Source organism: Nematostella vectensis, chromosome 2 (assembly GCF_932526225.1).
Source record: "Nematostella vectensis chromosome 2, jaNemVect1.1, whole genome shotgun sequence".
NCBI classification, from domain to species: domain Eukaryota; kingdom Metazoa; phylum Cnidaria; class Anthozoa; order Actiniaria; family Edwardsiidae; genus Nematostella; species Nematostella vectensis.
In genome coordinates this window covers 7,125,258-7,151,578 of record NC_064035.1, presented here as the reverse complement: position 1 = coordinate 7,151,578, position 26,321 = coordinate 7,125,258, and the positions used below count along the sequence as shown (strand labels likewise).

General features: G+C 38.6%; 7 protein-coding genes across 8 annotated transcripts; 4 read left to right on the top strand and 3 right to left on the bottom strand.

Annotated features, from left to right (window-relative positions):
- Positions 1–209: 209 nt before the first annotated feature.
- Positions 210–4,689, bottom strand: LOC5517981 (cilia- and flagella-associated protein 410). 2 transcript variants are annotated; one of them, XM_048723283.1, is made up of 10 exons: positions 4,492–4,689; positions 4,368–4,386; positions 4,129–4,175; positions 3,826–3,863; positions 3,381–3,566; positions 2,723–2,832; positions 2,591–2,642; positions 1,047–1,113; positions 795–930; positions 210–464 (listed from the first exon to the last, which is right to left on the bottom strand). In XM_048723283.1, exons 1-10 carry the CDS (start codon positions 4,569–4,571, stop codon positions 294–296), a joined length of 906 nt encoding a protein of 301 aa, XP_048579240.1. In that variant the 5' UTR covers positions 4,572–4,689; the 3' UTR covers positions 210–293. The 2 variants fall into 2 exon arrangements, with proteins under 2 accessions (XP_048579240.1, XP_001637904.2); XM_001637854.3 differs by having other exon boundaries at positions 1,047–1,116; positions 4,492–4,688.
- A 120-nt stretch (positions 4,690–4,809) lies between these two features.
- Positions 4,810–13,315, top strand: LOC5517922 (ataxin-7-like protein 3). Its single transcript, XM_001637922.3, has 16 exons — positions 4,810–5,135; positions 6,232–6,353; positions 6,698–6,714; positions 7,974–8,142; positions 8,640–8,725; positions 8,886–8,908; positions 8,980–9,022; positions 10,054–10,121; positions 10,466–10,505; positions 11,433–11,502; positions 11,687–11,748; positions 11,818–11,863; positions 12,175–12,203; positions 12,270–12,324; positions 12,690–12,745; positions 13,070–13,315. Exons 1-16 carry the CDS (start codon positions 5,040–5,042, stop codon positions 13,138–13,140), a joined length of 1,053 nt encoding a protein of 350 aa, XP_001637972.1. The 5' UTR covers positions 4,810–5,039; the 3' UTR covers positions 13,141–13,315.
- A 2,057-nt stretch (positions 13,316–15,372) lies between these two features.
- Positions 15,373–26,208, top strand: LOC5517921 (golgin subfamily A member 6-like protein 22). The gene is made up of 3 exons (XM_001637921.3): positions 15,373–15,455; positions 15,936–16,708; positions 26,016–26,208. Exon 2 carries the CDS (start codon positions 15,942–15,944, stop codon positions 16,662–16,664), a length of 723 nt encoding a protein of 240 aa, XP_001637971.2. The 5' UTR covers positions 15,373–15,455; positions 15,936–15,941; the 3' UTR covers positions 16,665–16,708; positions 26,016–26,208.
- On the bottom strand, positions 17,867–21,060 carry LOC125560911. Its single transcript, XM_048723279.1, has 2 exons — positions 19,539–21,060; positions 17,867–19,364 (listed from the first exon to the last, which is right to left on the bottom strand). The coding sequence occupies exons 1-2, from the start codon at positions 21,058–21,060 to the stop codon at positions 18,847–18,849; spliced, it is 2,040 nt and encodes a 679-aa protein (XP_048579236.1). The 3' UTR covers positions 17,867–18,846.
- On the top strand, positions 21,171–22,729 carry LOC125560912. Its single transcript, XM_048723282.1, has 2 exons — positions 21,171–21,441; positions 21,784–22,729. The coding sequence occupies exons 1-2, from the start codon at positions 21,171–21,173 to the stop codon at positions 22,650–22,652; spliced, it is 1,140 nt and encodes a 379-aa protein (XP_048579239.1). The 3' UTR covers positions 22,653–22,729.
- LOC125558933 lies at positions 22,939–24,361 on the top strand. The gene is made up of 3 exons (XM_048720440.1): positions 22,939–23,118; positions 23,595–23,636; positions 23,871–24,361. Exons 1-3 carry the CDS (start codon positions 22,939–22,941, stop codon positions 23,970–23,972), a joined length of 324 nt encoding a protein of 107 aa, XP_048576397.1. The 3' UTR covers positions 23,973–24,361.
- Positions 24,238–26,297, bottom strand: LOC125558932. The gene is made up of 4 exons (XM_048720434.1): positions 26,277–26,297; positions 25,440–25,687; positions 25,123–25,368; positions 24,238–24,769 (listed from the first exon to the last, which is right to left on the bottom strand). The coding sequence occupies exons 1-4, from the start codon at positions 26,295–26,297 to the stop codon at positions 24,583–24,585; spliced, it is 702 nt and encodes a 233-aa protein (XP_048576391.1). The 3' UTR covers positions 24,238–24,582.
- Positions 26,298–26,321: the final 24 nt, after the last annotated feature.

Genomic DNA, 26,321 nt, shown 5'->3' with positions numbered 1-26,321 from the left:
GACTCACTCAAAGAATCCATTTCCATCGGCTTATTCAAGCAAGGGACTAAAATACGTTCAATAAAATATCGTTAATAAGTACTAAATCTCAATTGTGGATGGTCATTTGAAAGCAAATAAACTGATATATTGTTTATTGTGAACAATAAAAAAGGAGTGGTTGATCAACATTTTAAGGGGGTGGGGTGTGGGACTAAAAAAACAACTGCTTTTATACAGTACAATTTATTTACACTATATATCTTGAACACTGCCACACATGATTGGTCTTTAATGTGACATTACCTTGTTTATCAGTCCATCTCTGGGACAAGAGGCTTGTTGTCAGCGCCTCCATCACTATCTCGCTCAGCATTACTACTACAGTCATGCAAGCGTTTTTCTACTTCTAACTTGACTTCTTCCAGGCTCTCTCTGTCTAGTTCTTTAACAAGGGCACACACTGCTGTAAGAATGTTGTTACTCTGGAAAAAGATGAACACATGCATAAAGATCAAAATGAAACACTGTACATGTTTCTTTTATTTATGCTAATAAAATTCATTAACATCCTAGGCAGGTGCTAGGAGCCACAGCGAGAAGGCTAGCTATACATAAAAAAACAAACCTGATAAAAACATGAAATTAATGTATGCCAGCTGTCTGACCTAAGACATCATTCATCTTATAAATCATAGGGTAAAAAGAGAGGTACCTAAGAGAACAGTAAGGCAAAGTTTCAGAGACAAGTGTTTACAGACAATTCTATATGGATATCTACGATAGAAATGTAGCTTTCATATAGAACTACTCACTCTGGTTTCAGAAATTTGGGAAGAGGAAGATGATGGCCGGCTGTCAGTCTGAGATTTAGACTTGGTTGGAGACTTAGGAGATGGCTTTGGTTCATCCACAACTAGTGGTTTCAATCCCAACTCAGCACGGAGCTTACTGAAATACAAAGTCACAAAGTCATTTTGCCAATTTTGGAAACTAGCATAAACCCATCCAGATTTGATAGTTTGTAGTTAAAAATTGTGTAGATGAAATAATAAGATGTGCCTCACTTTGTTTTATCAACAAGACTTTCTCTTGCGACATCAGGCTCATTGTTAACCGAAGGAACCCTTTGATCTGCTACAGAAAAGAAAGAAAAATCAAATCAAAGAAAAATCAAGGTCAATGAAGTATACTAGATATTTTTAGTGAGTTATATTTCAGATAGGGTATGTAAAGCCATGAACACTGAAATAGAAAGGATGAAAAAATAGAGTATCAAGAGCAACAAAAAGATAGCCAGAGAGAGGAAAAATAAAACTACGCCTGACACAAATACTAGACTCAATGCCTGCCAACCCTTTTCAGGCCGCTGTCAAAATATGTTGACTGTCAATTCCTGCGGTAGCGCAATCAAATGCACGAATCAAATTATAAACAATATTTATGTAAAGCAAAATTGTAATACAGTGGTGTTATATAAAAGAGTAATCATTCTAGTAACAAGGAACTCTGGTGAGGTAGAGTGATTTTCATTAACCTGTGAAATAAGTGTGATAGTCAAAGTGTAATAGTCAGTAAAACACAAAAGAGAACAATGGAATTATATCGCAATAAAGCGTAATAAGCTAAAGTGTAGTTCACAGGTTAATGAAAATCACTCTAATTGTAAAATTAATTGAATGCTTTCAAGAAACTGGAGAGGAAAACGGCACAAGAGATTTACAGTTCACTTATATGACTACAGATCCCCACATCACCTAATTACTACAAGTTATTCACATTATCAATTTGATAAACTGTTTTATTTTGTCAAAATAGAAAACCTCTTCTTGAACACAAATTTCATTATTTGATAAGCGGTGGAAAGTACCGCAAACAATCCCAAGAATTTTTCGATCTTACAGACAAATTTCTTAAATATTCGGCACCTGGTCTATCTAAGAATTTAAGTACTACTAATGATATCGGCAGTATTAATGCAGCTTCTATGGCATCCATATTTCATATTATATGTATAAAACTAGCTTTGAAAAATTATACCGATGAGAAATAAAAACATGCATTGACCGGCCTGGGCATGACATTAGAACATGCTGATAAGGGCCAATAAGAGAGTGCTTTTATATTAGCATTGTTTTCCAGCCAATCCCAGTGGTCCCACTATTTGGGACAAAAACATTAAAATTTTACAGTATTTGTATCAGGCCCTCTTTTTATGGCTTCCCGGTATATGCTTCATAGGGACAATAAAAGAGCCTGACACTCGGGCTAATAAAAAGAGGAAGGCAGAGTGAGTACTTAAGCAAAAAGCTATGAACATTTACTTTTTATTTGTGTGTGTGTGTGTGTGGGGAAGGGGGGGGGGGGCAAAGACAAAAAGTCAAGGTGTGCATTTCACACTATAAGTAAGCATTATAAGCAAGTATTTCCTTTCCCTTCTCTTCTGTATAGCCCCCTTCCCACACATATAAACCCTAAGGTTGTCAATGATGGTACTTTACTTGATCTGGTGGTTCTTTCATTAGTCCCGTCACCAGCCCCTCATACCTCCACAATGACACCCTTTCTCCCGCACAGCCTGGGTTGTCAAGGGTGATACTTGATTACTAACCTGGTGGTTCTTTCCTTATAGACTGTCCTGGATCAGTGCTTCTAGTACTTCCCTGTGAATAATATAAAAGAATCTCAATGTCTGCGTCACATGCTAATGGATCAGTGCTTCTAGTGCCAATGGATTTCTTACCATGGTAGATGAGATGGTTTCCCCAAGGTCAACATGATCAGGAAGGCCATCAGGGATGTCAATCTCAGCACCTTTCTCCTTCGCCAATAGTGGTTCAGTGTCATCAACAGCTATTCAGGAGATAAAACATTTTAGTACAAAAGCATTCTATATAGACCTCTTTTAACAGCAAACAACACCACATTAGTATGTAGCATTCTATATAGACTTCTATCAACAGTTAACAGGAGACAAAACATTAGTAGCATAGCATTCCATATGGACTTCTATCAACAGCTATCAGGAGATTACAACATAAGTCTAATAGCATTACAAATCAACTCTTAAATAAAAATCTAAACTCTGGTTTAACTCTGTTGTTTGTAAAAAGCAACACAAATAAACAGGTACATTGAAAAAAGATTCAAGCGTCAACTACATTTCGAGATAAAAAAGTTTATGCTTTAAGTTTTTGTAGTGCCAACTTGTAAAAACACACAAAAATTATGTGGAAAAAGGTACAAACAACACTGTGCCTGGTACTTGAGTTATAATTCAAGTCAGGTACTGTACCTAGTTTAGTGGATTATATTCAGTATTCTAGTTGAGATTACAGCTACGTGCTGGATGTTTTGATTAACTATAATATATCTGAGACATATTCAAAAGTTTTAATTACCAACATTATCCAGACGGATGAGACGAGGAAGATTTTTTAGTACAGTTTCTCTGTAGTTTTCAGTTGTACAACAAGGATTATCCGATAACCACAGGACTCTTAGCTTTGGTAGTTTCTTTAAAAAACCAATCTCCTTAAGGTCGTTGATACAGTTTCTTCTAAGATAGAGTTCTTTGAGTCTAGGACCTGTCGAGTAAAGGACAAGGAGATAACTATAAGTCAGTTCTAGTTGAAGATTCACCTCCAGTGAAAAGTCCCAATCTAGGTGACATTAAGAATATCTACAGAAAATAACACTCTAAAGGCCCTAAAGGGGTTTTCAGTGAGAGCATAAATGACCCTAAACCCCTATAAGTTAAGCATTTTTAAATACAATATTTGCCTCCCCTCCCTGTATGAGAAATTTGCTGCGACCTCTGCCTTTGTGAATATAAATAATACCTACAGAATGCAAAATCCTTGAGACTGGCAATGCTATTAACACTGAAAAAAAAACATGACATCAAACATTAACAATAGTTTAACAGTGATCACGTGCATCATTGAGCTTGTTTAGCAAAAAAAACACAGGTGCATACACAGGGGGGTGAGCAGGGTGCACGCGCACCCCCCTTGGAGATCAAAAATGGGGTCATTTCTTATTAAGAAATCTTCAAACACTATGTTTTCTCCATATGATATCTACGACTGCGCACCCCTCTCCCTCCTTAGCCAATCCTGGGTATGCGCCTGCAACACGCTCACATACCTTAAGCTCAAGACTTCTACATTAGGTAGCTCACGAACTAGAGAAACCTACAGAACAACAACAATTTTACTGAGAAAGCAAGTGCATCAAATAAAACAAATTCATATCAAACGTTAAAAAGTGTACCCCGTTATCAACGTACACAACTTAGCAACTAGCAAGATAATAAGATTAATTAGAAAATCTTTCCTGTACGTCTTCTAGATTATCCGTAGAACACGACAATTATATGGACTTACATCGGATAGGCTGCTTCCCCTGAAATATAAACAAATGATTTAACATTTTGAAGAAAAATAATTTCAAACAAAGTAACCCCCTTCAGTTCAAACCAACAACATTCATGATCCGATAGATACTCACCAAAAATTCAAATTTTTCACCGATTCCAAACTTTTCGCGCGAGATCTTCCAAGAACTTGCTTTTTGTTAAGCTTAGACATTTTAACATGCGTTAATTAGAGTAGAAAATTAGTTTTTTTAAGCTTCTTCATATAGGTTTACTCGTTGGTTTATTTAGTCCGCCATTTTTTAAGCCTGTCAGAATCACCGCTGACCATAAAACACTAGATCGCATTTTAAAAGTCGGAAAACCGTCGGATTTTTTTTTCTAGTTTACCATTGGTTTGTTTTCCGTAGATTGTTCGGTAGTCCGACAATGTCAACCCGAAGAGCTTTGTAGCCACTCTCTCAACTCAAAACACAGCCAACTTCTTATAGGTATTTTTCACCATGTGACGGATCGACCACACGGCAAAAGATTATAATTTCATTGCTTTTATACCTCAAAAATTACTTCGAGTACAGTTTTGAAATGGTTTATGTCTTTTTTTGATAAAGGTTAATGCGGGCTTTTGTAAATTATCACTTTTTTGACGTGTCTGTTAGACACGGTTGCGCTCGCCACCACCATGAGCGAACGGCGTAAATCCGGGACGCCGGCAACGATACGGAACTTCGACACAGAGAATCTCCCCCGCGACCAAAATGTTCTAGATATAGACCCGGTAAGTTTGTGTTGGACCAGTCACTGATTTTTATTCGGCTCGTTTGCACATTACATTTCTATCTTGTCAATTTCGCACGCAATGTTTCCTGTGTGGTTCGTCATTGTCAATGTCAATCAAGGGAATGGGAAGGGGTCCTTAGTGGTTTTAGGGACTTAAAACAAGCAGCCGTTCACTTAAAAACTACTCAAACTACTGAAACTCTCCACTCCCCTTGTAAAAAAAAAAAAAATGCAGCTAAACGATGCTGAAAAGCAAAGAATCAGTTTATTGGAATGCACCGCCCCCTTCTAAAAAATATTGAAAAATTAAATGTCATAAAGTAAAAAAATAATTATTCATTTATAGTTCAAATAGTGTATGTAAGTACCTACACTTGAGGTTTAGAGGTGGTACAGTATGTTGGATGTTGCATTCACCATAGCCCTGGTTATAAAACTTACTCAAATATGATGATGGGTACTGCAACTTTCAAAGAAAAAAAAATTGTGATATATAATACAAATATAGGACCCGAATTCTACCAATTTTTCCTCTACCACAATTCACTCCTGAACTCCTCAACAATAATTCCTGGATTTGCTTAAGGGATCTAATGCTAATGCTTAGAAAAAAACTCACCCCCCCCCCCCCTCCCCATCCAAATTCCTTTGGAGAAATGCTTATTCATATATAGACATACACCATATAATGTGATATTCACAGCTTTTATTCGTTTATTTTGGCACAATATTTACAAAAAAACATGGATCATCATTACTTTCAATTTTACAATGTTCTTTTATTTCAGTTGGCCCTTCACCCCCCCTCCCCTCTTCCAAAGTTTTCTTGCAATTTTCTTGCAATGTTGGAATTTTTTAACTTAACATGATACCCAGGCGTATACCCAGGTATGGCCGAAATGGGGTAGGCAGTCATAGGTATCATATGGAAAATCATTTCTTAAAAAGAAATGACCCACTATTTGGCCGCCAAGGGGGGTGCACGCACACCCCTGTGTCACGCCTGATACCTCAGTCAGCTTATTGAAAAATCTAGATATGTTGTAATAATAATATATAAATCTTGTTTTCTACAATCAAACTCTTTTTATTAGAATGCAAGTCCAGAGGCTGGGATTGTGTATGAAATAATTGATGACGTCATTCTTAGCCTCTGCTTTGATGTGCATCGATCTATCAAGCTCGGGACCTTTAATATTGAAGATGTAGATGATGAGTATGTAATGCATGCAACACAAACAGAGCTACAATGCTAGACAAAAGTATTCTTACCTGTATATTGGATACAAACTTTATCTTATCTTTGAATTATTGTCTACATCCTTGCTCTCATGTGCTTGTGGGATATCATTATAATGATTTCCCCTTGCCCTTTTTTTGCTTGTGGGAAATCATTATCATAGCTTTTCAATTTTCATAAATCAGCAACAATTTCAATTTACAAAAGATGTCTGTTGTTACATTTTAAAATTCCTTAATAAAATACATGAGATGTTAGGATTTAAGCATGTTATTTCACCAATTCTAACACCTTTTTCCTTCATACTTTTTGCCATGTAGAGTGATCAAGCAATATGGTAAGTGATTCTATTTTTCTTTTTTTTCCCATCTTATTTTTTGTGTGGAATGGGCTCAACTTTGAAAGTTGGATGTAGACCCCCTCATGTACCATAATTCAACCTTTGGCCAACCTTTTTGTTTTTGAGTATTGAGAAAGATTGGCCTTGATTTGTTAAAGACTTCTTTCCATGACACATTAGTTTAGGGGTAGCGTAGTTTCAGAATTCGAGCCTGAGACTTGTCAAATTTTCAAATCCGAGCCTGAGCTTTTTCAGTCTCTTAAGCCCCATCTACACTAACAACTTTTAGTTGACAATTTTTAGTTGACAACTATATTTGTTGGCATCTACACTAGCAATTTTTCATGAGTGACAATTTTAAATTGCTGAGTAAAAGCAAACCTGCTAGCTTTTGAGCAACTATAGTTGCCACGTAAAAATTGCCTACTTTACTCCATCTACACTAGCAATTAAAAATTGTCACATAAAATTGTCAACTGAAAATTTTTAGCGTAGATGGGGCTTTAACAACCGAGCCCAAGCTTTTTTTTAGATTGTTTCCAGAAAACTTGCTTGAAGTATGTCATAAACATCAGTTTAAAAAAATTAAGTAGAGTTACAATACATTACAAAAAAGGGGAAACCTGTAATATGGTAACAACATAAAACAGATCGCGTTTAACAAAAATTTGGGACCTTGAGAGGTAGAAAAGCTAGGCTCTGAGACCACTTATGGTAGATTCTGAGAATTTGCAAAATGTTTGTGAGACTTTCGAAATTTCGAGGTACCTATCACTACAACTTACAGCAGTTTAAGTGCTTTGAGTCTGTGCACATCATTTAATGGAGGGTACTTTTATTATATATGTCACTGGACAGCTTAATAAAAGTAGTAATATGCCATAATTAAAAGAATATCCCGTAATCCTTTTTGTTCTAAGGCTCCCTCATGTTTCCGTGTTCCAAGGCATCACACAGGCCCCAAGCACCCTGTTACCTTGATTTCTTTTGCTTATTGGTGTTTTGTTAAGAGCAAAAAAGTGAAAAATTAGGGTGATTAAATTTGTTTCAAGAACATTGAAACGGTATTAAGACCAATCTTAGTTAAACCCAAACCCCATCTCAGCCATAAAAAAATGTGTGAATGTGTCAATAAATTGTGTCAATCGGAAATCTTATCTTCAGAAAAGCATAAATATGAAGTCATTTTCCATTTTAGAAATATAGAAACAAGTACATATGCTCTCCTATTGATTCCAAGAATATGTATGTTGCAGAAGTTGTAGATTCAGAGGGGCTTGATGTATTTGGCCAGGTTCCACTCAAGAAGCCTGTAGATTGCATCTGCCCTAATTGCCAGCGTAACATGGCGGCCTCCAGGTTTGCTCCACACCTTGAAAAGTGTATGGGAATGGGCCGAAATAGCAGTAGGATCGCCAGCAGGAGGTGAATGCTGTATTAAGCAAAGAGTTCACATCAGTATGCTGGATTTCTCTATTCAGTGGAGAGCTTACCTTAATAATACCATGACCACCTCACACTCTTTTGTTTTCTGAGGGAAGATTACTAGCGAATTTCCCTCGAAAACAATAGATGGTTCTAAATTTCCCTCATGAATTGATTATGAAGGAGATTTAGTTTCTAAAAATACATTAATAATGAGGGAAATTCATAAAAGGACAAAAGAATCTTTTGTCTTCTTCATTTCTCTCTAAATCAGTGCATGAGAGAAATTTAAAACCAAGATGCTTGTCTTCTAATTTCCACCAGGGAAATAAATAGAAAGCAGCTTCCTGATTAGCACGCATGCATGCTAATGACGTCAAAGAACTGAACTGTAGATAGGCAGAGCAACTAATGTAAATCAACTATGTTGATATAGATATAGATATAGATTTCTCTTCTTTCCTTGTATATTAAAACAATACACAATTTCCTTTTAGGTTAGCAACTGGCAAAATGATGGATGAAGATGAAGAAGATGTGTACTTTGATGATGACTGGACCTGGAATACTGACCGTAAACCAGGTAAATAAATATAGCTGATCTTCATCATTTTCCACTGATACCTGGCTACAGTACCAATACACAAATTAATTTTATTATACACAAATATCCCATTCTTCAGAGATGATGCAATAACTTCCTTAATCCTTAGATTTTACTTATCTTTTCTGCTCTTTTCCAGGAAAGAAAAACAAGCGAGAAAGGGTCAGTGGTGATTCAGTGATGTGTTTTCATCTGATAGCCTTGAGACTCACATGTGTTTGCTTTGACTTCAGCCTGGAAACTCACCAAGGCGTGCAAAGGCACCAAGAAGAAATGGTATGCTGAATATTATAGTCAAATAAAATGTTTAGTGTTTGTATACCACAAATTAACATTACAAGACATGATCAAATGTGCCAGGCTTAATGAGAGTAAGGTTTAAGCACTCTCTCTGAAGATGGGACCACAGGCCAACCTGCCTTGTAAATCTTTTACATCCCCAAATACAGGTTTATAAAGTGAGGTGAGAGACTGGACCCTCAGATTAATGTCCTTATCTGTGTAGACAAGGCATTCATAGTCCCCAATGTAGAGCACCAGGTTTTTACCTCTGAAAAAATAACAAGTTCACCTGACCCAAGTACAAACGCTGGTGTCCTTGTTTGAGAGAGAAAGGCCTGTACAACTGAGCTCTTGCAACAATCTCTGATTTTACCAAAGAGGCTATGCCATTAGTTTGGCATAGTTTTAGGTTTCAAATAAACCTTCAGGATGAAATTGAAACAATAAAAATTTATGTGGATTTTTTTCATCAATTACTGGGGGGGGGGGGGGGCTAGGTTTTTCTGGGCGTGGATTAAGGGGGGCACATTTTTTGGGCGTCAAATTTAAGTCTGATTTTAATTTAATACTGAGCAAGAGAGTCATTGTTGAAATGAAAATATTTTATTCAGTTCACAATGTTTCCTACTATTGTATATCTAGTTCCATATTGTTCAGGTACCAATCTTTATATAAATAAATTTTGAGAAAACTTCTCATGGTTGACAGACAAAGCTGCCCGTTCAAATCAGTTGAACAAAACGAATACTCTAAAATGTTTGTAAACCTCAACCGGTAAGACTCAAATGTCGACGACGTAGTCGTTTTCTAGCGACACCAGTATTTGTTGTTTACAAACCTTGCGCATTTTTTTAATTTTTAGCAAACTAAACAGTTTTCACCTGCAATTTAGTCCCTTTTCTGGTGAGATATTTACCTACAAATTCAGCAAAATGCAAAGTAGGATTCAAAGGTTCCTTACACATACTAGAAAGCATGAAATATCCTTTCTACTTGTGCCGAACGTGTAAATGATTTAATTCCAGGAGAGACAGGAACCCCGCGCCCTGGAACTCCAAGCTCAGTAAACAGTGGGGAGATGCCAGCGGCAAGAGTATGTATAGCATGCAGTGGAATGATTTATAGGAAAATAATTAAAAAACTTAATTAGGCTTGCTCCAATTTGCACTCTCTGAACCTCTCAATGCAGAAGATTAGAAGATTTACACGTTGCATAAATTTATGGGAATTGTGAAAATGATATGCTTTGAAAATGATAATCTTACTCGATCTTAATTATACTTTACAAAATCACCCATGTACAGAAGTTGGAAGGAATGGTATTGCTGAAGTGGCTCCAGGTATTCTATCTTCTGCAATGTACGTGAAATATCTTAGGAATAGCTTTGAAGAGCCAGCTTGATTTTTATATAAAGCGGCTGTACTTGATTTTTTCAGATTGGCCCCACGCAAGCGGCATTTGAATCACTAGGAATAGGTAAGCGAGGTGTAAACAGCAGCAATATTTCGGGCGAAAACACCATATTGGCAGCTTGCAACGACAACTTTTCGCGCAAAGGTTGCGTCAACTTTTAATGGTTTGTCAAACGAGCCAACTTTCAGCGCAACATGGATTGACACAGGCATGTTACACGATACATTTTGTTATTTGACATGGCCTCGCTTGAACAGTATTCTGAGAAGGCGTTACCAAAATAAATGATGGCGTTCGTGTAACACGGGACAACTTTTATGAAAATTCGTCATTTTGCGTTGCGTGTTTTTTAATCCAAGTCAGAAACTCGCTACACGATACATTTTGTTATTTGACAAGGCCTCGTATTCTGAGAGGGCGTTACCAAAATGAATGATGGCGTTCATGTAACACGGGACAACTTTCTAAATATTCGTCATTTTGCGTTGCGAGTTTTTTTTAATTCAAATCAAAAACTCGCAACGTTTTGCCGAGCGAAAACTGCGCGAAAAGTTATTCCCGGTACACGGCATCAACTTTTCGCGATACGGCGCTGCGGTAAAGTTGCAAGGTGTCCCGTGAAACACCGCCTTTGGGAGGTGCTGCAAGTGATCTTGCCAACATACCGATGTTGCCGCTGTCATTATTAAAGCCGCATTGTCACCAGTTTACTTCCGGTGAATTACTTAACAATCTCCGATAATTTTTAACGGAAAACGCGAAAAACATTTCAAAAAATGGAAAGCAGTGTGTCTATTGGAAGTTTCTTTGAGGATGAGACTGATAATTTAGAGCGGATGGCCTGTTTTATATCTCGGATTCTAATAGATTCTTTTGTCTTTTGACGGTTGAGGTTTCCGTCGGACCTCCGGAAGTAAACTGGTGACAATGCGGCTTTAAATGGAGAAAGATCCTGGCACTGTAAATTTTTCTTATTATTTCTTGTTGCAGCGGAGAAAAAGGCTTTGATGTCACAGACGTGTGGCGTTATATCAGAGCACACAGGCCGCATGTGTACGCGGTCAGTGGACTTTTGTTGTAAATTTTCTATTTGATTAACGCAGTCTTTTACGAAAACTCTGTCTGCAAATGCCGTTGCTGTTCTGCTAAATCCGCTGATCGTTTCTCTCTTCTTTGCTCTATTGTTATTAATCTCTTGATTGTTTCATATGCGTAGAGACCAATGGTGTTTGTTTTGCTACCAGGTCTCAGCGTTGTCCACAGCACACCGATGAACAACGTCGATTAGTCCGACTGCGCATGCTCGGTAGGTCATCCAATGCTCACCTCAACAGCCATCAGAAAACTGATAGTCTCCATTTGGTCTTGTGTTTAGGTCCGCAAGAAACCGAGAGCGCCTTATCTAGGGTTCGTCCAGACGGGTACGTTAGACATGTGTTATATTACGTTTTCGCATTGTCGCTTGTATTTTGAGAGAGCCAATCACGCAGCCATTTTATGCTCCCGCATATTACCGAGTCTCATTTCCATAGGCTAATTCAAGAGAGTAACTAAGGCACTTTCAAATATTTACAATAGATACAATGAGAAATATCATCATTAACGTATCATACTTTATTCTTAGGTTATAATTTTTAAGTTTTCTCGCAAATAGACAGTTCTTTTTTAGTTGTAAACAATAACAAAGGAGTGGTTGATAGAAATTCTTTAACTCTTTCTCCCTTCATTGCAGCTCTTCTTTTGAACCAGAAGATGTAATAGGTATGGAAAATTGCCGAAAAATGGCACATATTCTTGCCTGATTTCATTTCAATTTTCTTGTTTTAGATGTAGATGGTTATGAAGATGGCGACGGTCCTTCCCTAAGAGACACACTTAGCAGGTAATTGCTAAAGCTAGATACGAAAACACAAAAACACTGGGTTTTGTGTGTTTGTGGAATAGGCGACTTGCAATACCATGATCGCGCGTGACGTTTTGAGTGATGAATTCAAGGCCAAAATAAACACAGAAATTACTGCGCTCGTCAGCGCTAGAGAATGACGAAAAATGAAGATACGCCCTTTCTGACAAAGAAACTTTCTGGCTTATACCAGAGAAGTGCAACTTGCACTTCCCTGCTTTTAAGCGCTAAATAAGTTTTTGTTGTTATTTTGCCGCTGGGAAAAGCCTGAGCGAGCGCTAAATTTGTTACGTGATCTGTTACTGCAAGTCTCCTATTATCTGACCTGACTATTCTTTACGCAGATTGTCTTGGGAAGAGGAATCAAATGCATCCACTGGGGATGATCACTCTCCTGCAGGTAAAAGAGATTTATCGTCCGTCCGTCCGTCCGTCCGTCCGTCCGTCCGTCCGTCTGTCTGTCTGTCTGTCTCTCTGTCTGTCTGTCTCTCTGTCTGTCTGTCTGTCTGTCTGACTCTCTGTCTGTCTCTCTGTCTGTCTGTCTGTCTCTCCTCCCGCCCGGCCGTCTATCTGTCCCTCTGCGTTTGTCTGTCCTCCGTTTATTTGTCTGTCCCATTTCTTTCTCTGCTTAATTTGATATTTTCGTCACTCGTCTTAGCTCCTTCTTGACGGTACCTTCTCTCTTTTTCTCTTATGTTATTTTTATTGTTTTTTTTTTTTGCAGCCTTTGGTATTTCCGCAATCGTAAAGAAAAAAAGAAAGAAAAAAGCGAAACACAAGAGGCGCCCGCGGTAACATAGGGCGTTGATTGACAATTAAATTAGGCGCGCACTTCACACAATATTTCCCGAGATGCTTGCGGGACGTTCGCTGTTGCAAATAATCATGCACGCTGGAAAGCGAGCACGTGACACATGTTCCGTTGAACCACGATGTCGATATATTGCAAATAAAATCACTTATATTTGAAGCAGTATTTCGAGTTCACGCACCCAACCACATGTCCCCTTCCCATGGTGCACCATGGGGTGAGTAAGTCACGTACACACCACACGCTAAGACTTGACATTCCCCCGATCAGTCTAACCCATTTCAACTGTCAACTAAAGACAACGAACGTCAATTGGCCAATCAAAATGGACACTAAGTCTATTTTCTACAGAACTGAAAATGCGTGTGGCCAAACGAAAATTGTATATAATGTACATAATAACTGTATAACAAGGAGTAATGAAGTCTGTAGTTACATACGCAGGTACAGTACGCATATGTAGGTTTTTCAGCACATACTTACTATGAAGTGCCTGAACTGTATTTGCGACGGTTGCTATTGATAGAAATGAGCTTAAACTCATTTGTTACTGTTGGTAAATGGACTCCAAATAGAGAGCTACAATAACAGAGTAAACAAACTTCAAGAATGGATGACAGCGCCCTTTAAAGTCATCACGACAGGAGTGCTTGATAGGAGGGTCTTAGAAGGGGGCCTTGGAAGGCGTGCTTGATAGGAGTTTTATAATTCGCTCGTTTTATCTGCTGTCCCTTAGGGTTAAGAAATGCAGAAACCACAACCATTTTGCTATCCCTTAGGGTTAAAACATCCAGAAACCACACCCATTATGCTATCCCTTGTTCCCATTGCCTGGCGTTTGTACTGTAAGGCTTTGTGCATAAATGCAACTGAGTGAAATAACTTTATGAAGGGAAGACAAACCAACCAAATTCCTAAGATGACGGGTAAATAATAAGCATTCAGTAGATCTCTGCGTTATTTGATAAGACTTTTGTATAAAGGGAAATGTAAAATCAATCCGAAAAATCTCATTTTTCTGTGTACTTACATGCAGAAGCTATTGTTAGGGATAACCAGGAGATCATAAATTCTGTATAGTTCACTATATGTTAATACATGAGCAGTAATCTTTTCAGTAGCTATTATCATGGCCTCCACTTAGACCCAAATAGCTTACTGGGTGTGTACAGGCATGCAGCTCGGGGTGGGCACACGGGTTGTGCCCCTCCCACTCAACCACCAAAAAAAGCAGTCTTTTAAAATATACTTACTTTCCATAATATCTATGACTGCACATCCCCTCCTCAGCTAATCAGATTGTTTGTTATGGTTATCAGACTTGACCTTTCCTTTTCTAGGCATACAATGGCTTCAATTAAATAATTTCTTTTGTTTTTGTTCTACTTCTCTTATAAAACAAACAGAGAAACCATGAAAGGGTTAGTGATCAGCCAAGACAGTGGCTGCAAAGAAAATGGGGTCTTGCATAAACCTGGCTTATGGAAAATGTGCGAACTGCCCTACACAAATCTAAAAGAATATTGATTTAACCCTTGCAATTGAATGACCAACCAATCTATGAGCTCGAGCACTTCACTTCTCCACGAGAAATTCTAGTGGTTAAGATTTATTTTCTAGACGAGCATATGTACATCTTTTTAGGGAGAGTCCCCCCGGTCCATTTCTCTTCTCATCCACATGCTAAGAATTGACATTCCTCTTCCCATGGTGCACCGAGAAAGTCACGTACACAGCACAGGGAGCTCACCTCTACAGTTTTCATAAAGTTAGAGTTGTTTCTTTAGCTTTGCGCTGTTGATTATTTTTGGTGCGCTTGTGCGTTTATATCTCTTGTGTCTACTTTTTCGGCGCCCGGCGCTTTCTGGCGCTCTCTCATTGGTTAGCAGTTTAACGGCCGTCTCGACTGCGAAATGGCTTCCGTGTCACGGCATACCTAGTAAAAAGAGACAAGGGATGAAACTCTCGCTAAAGTTTCTGCCGCTAGCGTCTTGAGCAGAGGTGGACGGAAGTGAGATGAGCGGAAGTGGTTTTAAAGAGTGACGTCACCTTTCAAAAACTCAACGGCAATAGAACCGAAAAAAATCTTTGAAAATGGCTTCGACATCGTCAGCTGGTAAATAGAGACCTTTAGATCCGAGAACCAGGTCCACGACCAGGACGAGTTTTGGCTCGCGAGTTGTGTGCGCATGCGCAGATGTCCTGTCACGGTCACGCTACTGTCAAAAATGGTCGCCCTTGAGTGGGCGACGACAAGTTTACACAGCAAAGTGGTACTCACGGGACCAGTTTGTTCAAGGTATGTTTTTTACTTTTGCAAATCATTCTGTTTATCAAAAGTCTATAGGAAATATTGACAGTGTTGTGAAAGGTATATGTGATAAAGAATTCAAGCAACTCTGTAAAAAGAAGATGTATATCTATCGTTTTTTGAGATACACATAAAGCGGCTAAAACTTCGCGGTCTTCCCTTTGTTGCTTTTCTCAAATTGTTTTGATTCTTCATTTACGATAAAATTTGCATAATTCAGTTACCCTAACGATCATTTTCAGAAAATATATATTCGGAGGGCTAACTAAGGGCTGAAAGTTTCGCTAAGTTTTTTTCACGCCCACATTTTTCGCTTTTATTGTTCCCAACATGTTTGATAACAGTGAGCATTTGCCACCGTAACACTGCAATGTAAACAAACTTCATCTTTTTTACTATAAGCCTAAGTACTCGTAATTTTTTGTAATTGATTAAATTGAGACGCTTTAATCTTGATTTTTCCTACAGTACAAAATGTCTGAGGATAAAAAAGTGGCGGAAAAAAGAGAGCTCTTTATATGGAAATTTGACAGCGATGTCTCACTTCTGAAAGAGGTTATTGCGGAGGAGCCTCACAAGCATCCTTACGCATCAAAAGATAGAGGAAAGAAGTGTGACAAAATCGCCCTCAATTTAAAAGAAAACCATGGGTTTAAGGTCACTCAAAGGTCGGTGAGAAAGAGGTTTAAAAGTCTGCGTGAAGACTTTTTAAAAAAAGAGAAGAAGGAGAAGAGAGACAGTGGGGTAGAGGTGATGTACGATGAAAAGCACCAGATGCTTACAGACTACAACGAGCTTATAGAGGACCGGGAAAGGGAAAGGAAAGAGAGGGTGGATGACGAGAAGGTTATGGCAGAAGATATGAGGAAGAAGGCAACAGAGAGATTAAGTGCAACCAAGAAGAGAAAACAGAGTGGCGAAGACAAGGGCGAAGAAGACCAGCCAAAGAGAAAGACACAGCGAAGCTTGGTGCAATTAATGGAACAGAGCATAGCAGTACGTAGTCAGGAGAGGGCAAGAGAGCTGGAGATCAGAGAAAATGAATTAAAGCAACAGCAGCAATTCCATGGCTTCCTGCTCCAGCAGCAACAACAGGCACAGCAGATGCATATGCAACAGCAACAGAAAGCCATGAATATGGCCATGATGAATGTCCTAACAGAGATGCTGAATGCTGTTAAAAATGCAAGGACCTAGTATTTTTAACAGCATCTCTGCAATAATGTCATGTTTTTATTAAAGTCCGCTTATGATCAAACCGCCTAGAAAGCCGTAAATTTGCTAGATACTAAGCAAGATACCTAATCTAAGCACTGGTCTAGTCAGATTGCTGTAAATGATAGTGGAACCATGTAGAAATTTTCATTAAATATTGTAGGTTAACGTCCGCCATTGATTTGCCGTGTCCCTTTGACCTGGTTACCTTGCATCTGTCAAAATAACCAGGACGTGACGTCACATACTCAATACGCTTTTGGAGCACATGGCTAATTTACTTACTCGAAAGAGATAAACATAAGATAACTCATAAAACTTTTCGCTTTTATCGCATTTAAAATGACCGGATCTCGATGCGTTGCTCAAAATTGTGAAAACAATCATAAAGCAGGGAAAGTGGATACGCTTTGTACGACTCCACTCGAAGAATTTCAATCCGTTGGGGACCAGTCATTATTTATCTATGGGGGGGGCTGGGTAATTTTCCAGTCAAAGGTGAAACTTTTGTCAAAGCCCCCCCTTAATTGAAGAAAATTGCAGATAGCCCCCCCTCCGTATTATAATTTTAAAAGATGACCCCCCCCCCAAAAAAAAATGGGGCACCTGAGACCTACCTAATAAAGAACGAAATCAGCAAATCTTGAATTTTGTGTAGTTTTTCGGCCACTTCTAGATGTAAGTACCTCTGCAGATCCACCTTCCTCATCGCCATCGCAATCACTACTATCACTGTCACTGTCACTGCTGCTGTCACACAAAACGAGGTCTTCATCACTGTCACTTTCATTTTCACTATCTTCAGAACCAAATTGTTGATCAAAATCTGCTACAGGTTGATCATCAGGCACAGCTCTTCTATCCTGATTGTAGTAGTGAACGGTAATGCGCCTGATTTTGTCCTTTTTCTTCCCTGTCTTTGAAAGGTTATAATGGATCAAATACTTATCAAGTTCTGAAACGACAAGTGATGGCAGCTTGCCATTCTCAATAAGTTCCTGCCAGTTGTAATCAGAAACCTCCTTCTTTTTTCGTTCTTGCCTTGCATCTTTGCGTTGCTTTTCCCGGATTTTGGAGATGGTTTCCAATGACGATAGATGTTCTAAATAGGATCTGACATATTTTTCGTCAACAATAAATGCCTGGGAAAATTTCTTGATTTCTTCATTGTCTTCGAGGGACAATTTCTTTTGCTCAAATAACTTCTTAATGTTAGCTCTTGGCTGCCAGTCATCTGGACCACGATCATTTCCCTTGCTGTCTGTGAGTGGAGTGCTATGAACATTCTTGTAATGGAACTCTGGAAGATCATCGGCGCTTGGAAATGGTCTTGGTATACGGGTCATTACTGGGCCGCTTCATGGATTTTTCAGACAATACTCACATGAAGTACCCAGTGTTTTCTTGCATGACTCCTTTAGAAATTCCGTATACAGTTCCCCTGTCTGCAGGTGTAGTTCAATGAACGTGAATATCTTATCAAAATAAGAAGCACCAGGCACAGTTGCTCGAAGAGACTTCGATTTACTTGTATATTGCGACAGATAGTTGTCATTAAAGAAGAACATATCATCTGGACTTTCCGATGCTATACCATTGATGAAATCTGATAACACGGGCGCACCGTCAATTCTTTCAGCAAGTTGGTGTGTGATTCTCCACGCATTCCGTTCCATCCTTTGGTCTTCGAGTGCATCAAATTCTTCGATGGTCAAATCAGCTATCTCCTCTTTCGTCATTCCATGAAAACGTTTGTAATGTTCCCATTTGATAGTGGCTCCATCAACAACAGCGTCACCAATTGCAGAGTTTGTGCGCTCCGCCTCATTCTGCCCACTATCACCCCTTGAACGGTGTACTCGGATACGGTAATCGCGGTTGTATAACCTGTCTAACTCTGCACTTCTAACCTTAACATCAACATTGTTAACTCCCACTCCTGGACCAGCGTCTGTGAACTCAGCCCAACGTGGTTTGACTTGCGGAAGCTTAAGTGAACCCAGGTGCTTTAGAATTTCATCAGCTTGTGATTTCATATCCATAAAACTGCCGATTTCTGGACAGTTATCCTTCCTAAGCGCCTCTACAATTATGGAGCAATGGTTAATCAGTGGTATCATGGAGCTTTGAATGTTCTTGATTAATTCGCATTCTTGTTCACTCATCACACATTCTTTGTTACCTCAACTGCATCAAAGCAGATATCAACTCTGTGTAGAAAATGTGTTAAACGTTTTAGCTCATATTCTTTGTGAGGGCATGGTTCCGATGCACTCATCTTCTTGAGATCTTCTTCCAAAGTCATGTCGTCGAGTAAATATACATCTCCATACAACGAAGAACAAAACTGGCGAAAATTTGCAGAATACTTGACGAAGGCATCTTCTGGTTCAATTTCGTGCATATCTGGGTATACACACCTTAACCTATGAGTCTCATTAGCCCACATTGTTCCTGATGACGGCACGTATGACTTTGGGCGTACGATAACAATGTGATTATCATTAACGGTTATCAGCTTTTCAGATCCATCGTCCATAGTTATACTCTCTTTTTCCATTATTCTATGTGCAGCGGGAGTTTGATAAACTGCTTTCTCTGGCCAGTCGTACTTCGGCAACTGCCTTGCGCCTTCACCGCTAAGTGTTAGAATCTTGGTATTTCGAGTCTTTTCAAGTCCCTCTAGGAAGATTCATTAATTGAATTTTTTCTTTTTCATTAGATTACTCAACCACTCAATTATTGATGCATAACTGGCAAATTATATGTATATATCTATGACTAAAAAGATTACGCCGGCAAGTATTGTGGCCCACCTACTATAGTAAACTATTTTCGTTTGTTATCAAAGTTTACCTGACGTTCCAGGTCGTATGTATGCCTTATCGTCCATAGATTTAATAAAGCTGAACTTCTGCTTCGACTTGTCAGAGGACAGGAATTGTTGGACATTTTTACAGTGACTTCGCTGATGATGAGTGTTTTCGTTATCACAATCTTCTGCTTTCGGTGGCTTTTTTGTGCAAAATAACCCTTTGCCAATATGCAATTTTGCTTGACGACTTCTGACGTTTTTTGGACGGGATCTGTTCCAAGGGGTTGTGGCAGACTTTATTAACTTCTTGCCTTTCTGGAGTAGCCTGTAATTAGCAATTGTCAGTAGATCTCCCTTCTTCACGCGTCTATTTGTGAACATCACAGGATTATGCCTCCTGCCATGGTAAGTGGCTTTATCTTCAATAGCTTTGGCTATGAACTCTTCATCTGAAGAATCAAGTTGTTGATTAGGACCAGCACCCAGTTTTCGTTTTTTCATCCTGTGAGACTCTACCAGATTTTCTGCTGTGCGTTTTACTCTCTGTTGTATTTTCTGCTTCACATACTTGTCAGCTTCATCTGGGTTCTCAAGACATTTAATGTATTTTGCATTGTCATCAAGTTGCTCCTTTGCAATATCCAATTTATCCTTGACTTCACTTATCAGATGATCTTTCCAAACACCATTTTTCTTTTCAATGAGCGATGTATATCCATCTATTTGAGATTTCAGATGTTCTGTCTTATCTCGCAAACGTAACATAACACAGTCACCTGCAGCAACCTTAGCTCTTTCTATTTCCTCGGTAATAGCTTTTACATTTTGCATACTTTTCACCAAAGAATCAGGATGAATGCCAAGCTCTTCAATTTCCGTTCTTGACCGGTTTGCTGCAATTAAAAGTTTTGCACATTTTCTATCCCATTCCGAGTCCATCGAGTTCAAAATACACTTCAAGCTGTTTGTTTTTATCTCAAAACGAGCTCTGTATTCTTGCACATACTCATTCTCACTTGTAACCATGGTAAGAAGCTCAGCAACAAAATTTGGGACATCCAGCTCACTTGTCTTTAAAATTATGTACCGTCTGTTGTACTCAAGAAAGTTTACAATATGTACATGCAAACCATAATCAGGGTGCAGGAGAATGTCTCTAAAGTCTTTTTTCTCAACAGCATTTTCTTGGTGTCCACAATACAGTTCATATGCAGTGTCAAAGTCAATATATCCAATGTGCTTAGCATTGCCCACATCTGGCTTCAGTAGAAAGTGACTATGAATTTCAAGGAGACCTTTAAGTTTTTTCTCCTTTTTTATATGTCCCAGCCTTCTTGCTTCTTGATATTGATAGTTTAATAAAAAAGCCAAGCCATCGTCTTGACAGGCCTGCAATGAAGTTCTTAAATCTATGCTAGTTTCATTCACTGAGATGGACTTACTATTAAGGCGGATATTATGTTTGGTTACTTTTGGATTGGTTGTTGTGTCAGTTGAAGTAACTAGAGGCGAGTTTTCCACATTCTTTTCTGTAACAAGTGATGCATTCATTATACCATCCATGTTTGGACTGCTTTAGTTATTATATAACCTCAGTAAACAGTTTTATAGTGAGCCCGCGTTACAACGACGGAAGACATTAGTCTCCAGACCCCACTCGGCGCTTATTCAAGATGGCGGATGAAGCGATAAACAATGTGACTAAATGGCTCCATGATTGTGGATTATCGGAGTTTCAAAGCCTATTTGTAGACGAAGGATACGATGGTCTTGATGTTGTTGCTACAATAACTGACCAAGAGTTGGAAGAAATAGGAATTTTGAAAAGAGGACACAGGAAAAAGATATTACTCAAGATTGAAGAACTCAAACTTTCAATGAGACAGAAAGCAATTAACAACAAACTCGATGCAGTCAAAACCAAAACACCTTTAGTTCAGTCAGGTATGTTTAAAGTTTTGATATTAAGATCTTTTTAAAATGAAGATATAAACAAGTTTTGTTGTTGCAAAAAATTCAAATTGCTTTAGTGCTATTGTGAACAAAAAGACTAGAATTTAGAATATTTTTACCTTACATAATATAATGTACACTGTACTCTGAAGTTCCAAATAATAGTTCATGCACTTTTATGTATTTTAAAGAAATTTTGATAGCCCATGGTTATTAATTTCCACTTATATATTAATCTGTTTATTTTCCTCTATCCCATATTCAAGACTTCAGAGTATTTTATTACTCACAGTCAAACTTATTGTCATTTTTGTTAATCCTCTTTTTCTCCAGTTCTCCCAGGTTCTTCAAAGCAACCCACAAGAGATCCATTGCCATACCAAAAGTCCAAATATTGGTATGAAAACCCTCAACACCCACGTACTAAGTATTTCAATGAAATCTTGCCAGAGATGTTTGAAGCTGCAAAGCCCCATATGAGTGACTGTGCATTTGAAGAGTACCTATTTAAAGAGAGAAGAAAGAGGTGGGAAGCAAAGACCGAGACAGAGAAAATAGAACAGAAACTCAATTATATTTTGAGTAATGATAACAATGCTTGCTTTGGTAAATACTTGGGCTCTCTGCCATGCATCAGTCCAGCTGATGTTTCAAATTGCGAGCGTGGAGTCAAAGAGCTATCATGTTTGGAAAAAGCACTTCTTGCACGAAAAAGTGAAACTGAAAATAGTTATGGTGAACTATTCATAGCCAGTGGACGACACTCTCATGCATGGGCAAAGGAACAGGAGAAGTATTATGAATCTCAGATTGGGCACTTAAAAGGTCTTATTGATACAATAACAAATGCCAAGTCTAAGCTTATCAGTATTGGAGTAACCTATAAGTCATTATGTCTTGCAAAGAGAAGAAGAAAAGAAAATGCTTGCAAAGCCAAAAAAAGAAAAAGGAAAAGAGAAGACACTGCAATGCATAAACTGATTGTCAAGCTTACAGATGAGTTTACCTATACTCTCTGCTTCCCTGATGGATATAATGTAGCCTTACAAAGTCAACATGCTGTGTGCGAGGATGAGATTAACACTGAGGCCTTAGGACTGTTGAAGAGTTGTGACATCATGAAGTTAGACCTTCTATTCAATCAGGGCTTTTTTGCGCTCGATGCACTTGCAATAATAGGGCAGACCATTGCCGCACTTTAATAAGATGATGTTCACTCTTTTTGTTGAAAATGTTGTTGTTTTACAGAAAATTATTGATAAATGTCATGATATTCAAATGGTATTTTCATAAATTGTCAATTCTTTATCCTACATAACATCTCATCTAACTGGTTTTCAATATAACAACTCTTTGAAAAATCATGCTGATTAACAAGATGGCCCCCCCTGTTTATTGTACCTAAAATACAATGAACCCCCCTCTTTGCTAATTTAAAATGGCCTTGACCCCCCCTTTTTTTCTCCCAGCCCCCCCTATAGATAAATAATGACTGGTCCCTTGGGTCGTTTTGTTGTGTGCTCGGACCACTTCGAGAGAGAATGCTATCACTTTGGCGAGGGGTCCGAGTTAAAGCGCTATTTGATAAAGGGATCCGTACCAACAATTTGGAAACCAAAGAAAACCATTGCTTCACCATCGGATCGGGAATTGCGTCAAAGAGCAAAGGTGAGTTTTATATCTCTACATGCTATTTTTCCTTTTCACCAATAACTGCCATGGAAATTCCTTTCCCCGGCCTAAATAATTTCTTAAGTACAGTTCTTTTGCATTTAACGGATATTTATCAAATAGTTTACATTCACTTCTTATTACAACTCTCCCTGTACTCATGTTTACAATGATTTCACGCATATATTATTGCTAATCCCCAACATTTCCTTTCTAAAATTCAAGTAAGTACTTAACTTGTAGGCTAGCTCGCAGTCTTAGAGTGGTTTTCAAAATCCCGTGAAGTACTATTTAGTTTATTTACTACTAATACACTGCAATGTCTGTTCTCTTTTGTTCTGGCTTGACTATTACATTAAAAAATTTTGTTTAACGGGATTTTGAAAACCACTCTATCTTTCTATTATTACGTGATTACTGTTGGAGAAAGCGGAATTTTTCACTACATAATCTGTTTAATATCCCAATTACAGGAAATTAAGGAGCTTTTAGCAACAGCAGGTGACAGTGGAATGGTAATAATATTTGTTTTTTTTTTCTTATATTTTTTCTTTTTAGATAATAAATTACTCTAGTCAATTAAAAAAGGTTTTTTAAAAGCAGGAAGTTCTTTAAAAGCAGGAAGTATTTTAATTCAAAATGTCTGAAATCCTTGAGAAAACATATTTTCGCTCTCACGTGTTACATTGGCTATCTGACTGTATGTTCTTTTGATGGCTTTCTGAACTCAATCCTTAATTATTTTCTAGGTGCGAGCTCATGAATCTGCCACAACATCTTCCACGGTCTCTACCTTGGACCTACCCGCCTCAGCTGAAGACACACCAACTGAAACCATGCCCCCCCCTTAGAAACCCTCCCCATAGACCAACCTGCCCCAGTTGGAGACATGTCAACTGACAACTTGCACGTCCAAGAATCCCACCCGGTAGACCCACCGGCCCCACTTGGAGATGCGCTAATCAATACCATTACTTCACAAGAATCTCACCCCATAGACCCACCCGCCCTAGCAGAAGACACACCCATAGATGCTACGACCATACCTCCCAGAGCCAATGTGTTCCATGTAGTTGATTAGGGCAGTGAGGGGTCATTATTTATAAACAAATGATCTAAGATTTCTGTTTTTATGTCAGCATAATGGAATGAGCTGAAAATATGTACATACAATTGTCAATTCAGAGCAATTTGGCTAACATGGAAACTGATTAATGAGAAATAAATACGATGTTTCACTGTTCAATTCCACCAGGTGCAAGTGCTTGCTTTGTTCACTTAAGAGATTAGTCATGAAGGAAGAATACCAATGCTGCATAGAGCTTGCAAAAACAGCAAAACAAATTGAGAATGTGGGTTTATAGAGATGTATTGTTGACCATCCAGGGCTCAGTGTAGATTGTCACAACGAGTGGTTACTATGCACAGAAGCTGTTGGAATAAAAACAAGGAAGAAAAATCCTATTCAAACTCCATGTCTTCAGAGTTTGCATCCTCCTTATCCTCTTCAAATCCATGAAATGTTTCGCTAGGGAATGCTTCCCGTATTTTGTTGTAGACACAACTTGGGAGAGATGCCCTCTTTGACCACCCGACACACTCATATACCAGGCGCACGTATTGTCTGTAGGCCACAGACCTCAGAAATCTGAAGAAATAATAATAATATCCTGAAAATGAGTTATTGAAATGGGAGCATTGGAGTTTTGACAATAGGAAATGAGTGTGGGATTGTGGAGTGAATTCAAAGAGGTCAAGATGCATTAATAAATATACTGTATGCTTTGCTTTCAAATTACAAGCTTAATCAGCATTAAAAGCTTCTTGGTTTTAGGACTTCAATACTGAAATAATATAATATGTTTGACTTTTGATCAGATTTAAGACATTATGTATCTCTTGCTTTTTCATTTTCCTAAATTAAAACCCTCTCCCCTCCTTTTTTTTTGTTAGCTAGTGGGAGCATATATTTACATAGATCTTTTATCTTTAGAAACTTACTCAGATTCGGATGCATTTTTTGCAGATTTGACAGAAGTATAGGATTTTTTCTTCCTTGTTTTTAGTCCAACAGCTGCTGTCCGTAGTACCCACTCGTTGAGGCAATTCACACTGAATCCTGGATGGTCAACAATGCATCCCTCCAAACCAACTTCTTGTAATTTTTTGCATGTTGCAAACTCTGTGCAGCATCGGCATTCTTCCTTTGTGACTAATAACTTGAGCGAACAGTTCGAGCACTTGAACCTGGTAAAATTGGATCCCCATGAGCAGTTGGTCGTTACGAAACATCAAAACAACAATATAAAAATACCTACCATGTGGAAATATCTTGCTCCCTTGAAAATCTTCGGAGAAGCTCCTCTTCTTGCTTATTCTCCTCGTGGAGTTGCTGCTCGTATTCAGCAGCCTCTTCCCCGTTTGGGACGGGATCGAGACTTTCGTCGTAGCCATGAAATTCACTATCCAAAAGCTCGGGTTGTGATTCAAGAAGCTCCGACTCTGAGTCAAGACTAGAGCTGACGGATAACTCTTCGCTTTCTGAAATACTGCGCTGCCTCGTTAACTAAGCCATAAGACTTTAGTTCGTAAAGTGTCGAGATAAAAGAAATTCTTGAGTATTTTCAACTAGAAGCGGCGTCTGAGCTCGCGAAGCGTATTGAGTATGTGACGTAGGAGGTGAGAAACCGCATCCTTTTCGCGGGCTCAAGAGAGATCACACCAAAACAATGGCGGACGTAAAAACGATGTTTTAAATGCCATAATTCACACGCCCAAATTCACTAATTAAAAAGATTATGCACTTGAAGTATACATTGAAGATGTAGGAAGGACTCGAAGTTAATAGAAGCTTGAAAATACAGGTCTAAATCTGGTCATAAGCGGACTTTAAATGTTTCTTTTATAAATTTTATTGATAGTCAATTGCTGACATTTTATAGCAGAGTTCAAGTACTTCTCTATTGAACACTTCAGCAATCTGCTTGGTGCCATCTCTTTATAGAGTAGGTCTCTAATAACAGTTTTGACTGTTGACAAGAGAGCATAAGATAAGAGAGGGACACTTTGGTATTACCCACGCGCCATGTCGCGTCCGAATCCGGCTATTTTTAGTAACCACCACCCCACCACTGCGCGTGAGGATTTTTACTCACGCTACCCCCGCGCTTTGGCATTTACATCTTGTTGTTTGCCGCTGT

Excerpts from the sequence above, each read along its gene's own strand:
- LOC125560912 (XM_048723282.1), top strand. The coding sequence starts at position 21,171 with ATGGCGGATGAAGCGATAAACAATGTGACTAAATGGCTCCATGATTGT. Across the intron at positions 21,442-21,783 it reads AACACCTTTAGTTCAGTCAG|TTCTCCCAGGTTCTTCAAAG; the intron begins GTATGTTTAAAG and ends CTTTTTCTCCAG.
- LOC5517922 (XM_001637922.3), top strand. The coding sequence starts at position 5,040 with ATGAGCGAACGGCGTAAATCCGGGACGCCGGCAACGATACGGAACTTC. Across the intron at positions 10,122-10,465 it reads GGGAGATGCCAGCGGCAAGA|ATTGGCCCCACGCAAGCGGC; the intron begins GTATGTATAGCA and ends TGATTTTTTCAG. Across the intron at positions 11,503-11,686 it reads ACAGGCCGCATGTGTACGCG|GTCTCAGCGTTGTCCACAGC; the intron begins GTCAGTGGACTT and ends TTTTGCTACCAG.
- LOC125558933 (XM_048720440.1), top strand. The coding sequence starts at position 22,939 with ATGACTGGTCCCTTGGGTCGTTTTGTTGTGTGCTCGGACCACTTCGAG. Across the intron at positions 23,119-23,594 it reads AATTGCGTCAAAGAGCAAAG|GAAATTAAGGAGCTTTTAGC; the intron begins GTGAGTTTTATA and ends TCCCAATTACAG. Across the intron at positions 23,637-23,870 it reads CAGCAGGTGACAGTGGAATG|GTGCGAGCTCATGAATCTGC; the intron begins GTAATAATATTT and ends ATTATTTTCTAG.
- LOC5517921 (XM_001637921.3), top strand. The coding sequence starts at position 15,942 with ATGTCTGAGGATAAAAAAGTGGCGGAAAAAAGAGAGCTCTTTATATGG.
- LOC5517981 (XM_001637854.3), bottom strand. The coding sequence starts at position 4,571 with ATGTCTAAGCTTAACAAAAAGCAAGTTCTTGGAAGATCTCGCGCGAAA. Across the intron at positions 1,117-2,590 it reads TATAAGGAAAGAACCACCAG|CAGATCAAAGGGTTCCTTCG; the intron begins GTTAGTAATCAA and ends TCTTTTCTGTAG. Across the intron at positions 931-1,046 it reads AGTCTTGTTGATAAAACAAA|TAAGCTCCGTGCTGAGTTGG; the intron begins GTGAGGCACATC and ends TTTGTATTTCAG.
- LOC125560911 (XM_048723279.1), bottom strand. The coding sequence starts at position 21,060 with ATGGATGGTATAATGAATGCATCACTTGTTACAGAAAAGAATGTGGAA. Across the intron at positions 19,365-19,538 it reads CATACGACCTGGAACGTCAG|AGGGACTTGAAAAGACTCGA; the intron begins GTAAACTTTGAT and ends GAATCTTCCTAG.
- LOC125558932 (XM_048720434.1), bottom strand. The coding sequence starts at position 26,297 with ATGCCAAAGCGCGGGGGTAGC. Across the intron at positions 25,369-25,439 it reads GAGCAAGATATTTCCACATG|GTTCAAGTGCTCGAACTGTT; the intron begins GTAGGTATTTTT and ends CAATTTTACCAG. Across the intron at positions 24,770-25,122 it reads AAAAATGCATCCGAATCTGA|ATTTCTGAGGTCTGTGGCCT; the intron begins GTAAGTTTCTAA and ends TTATTTCTTCAG.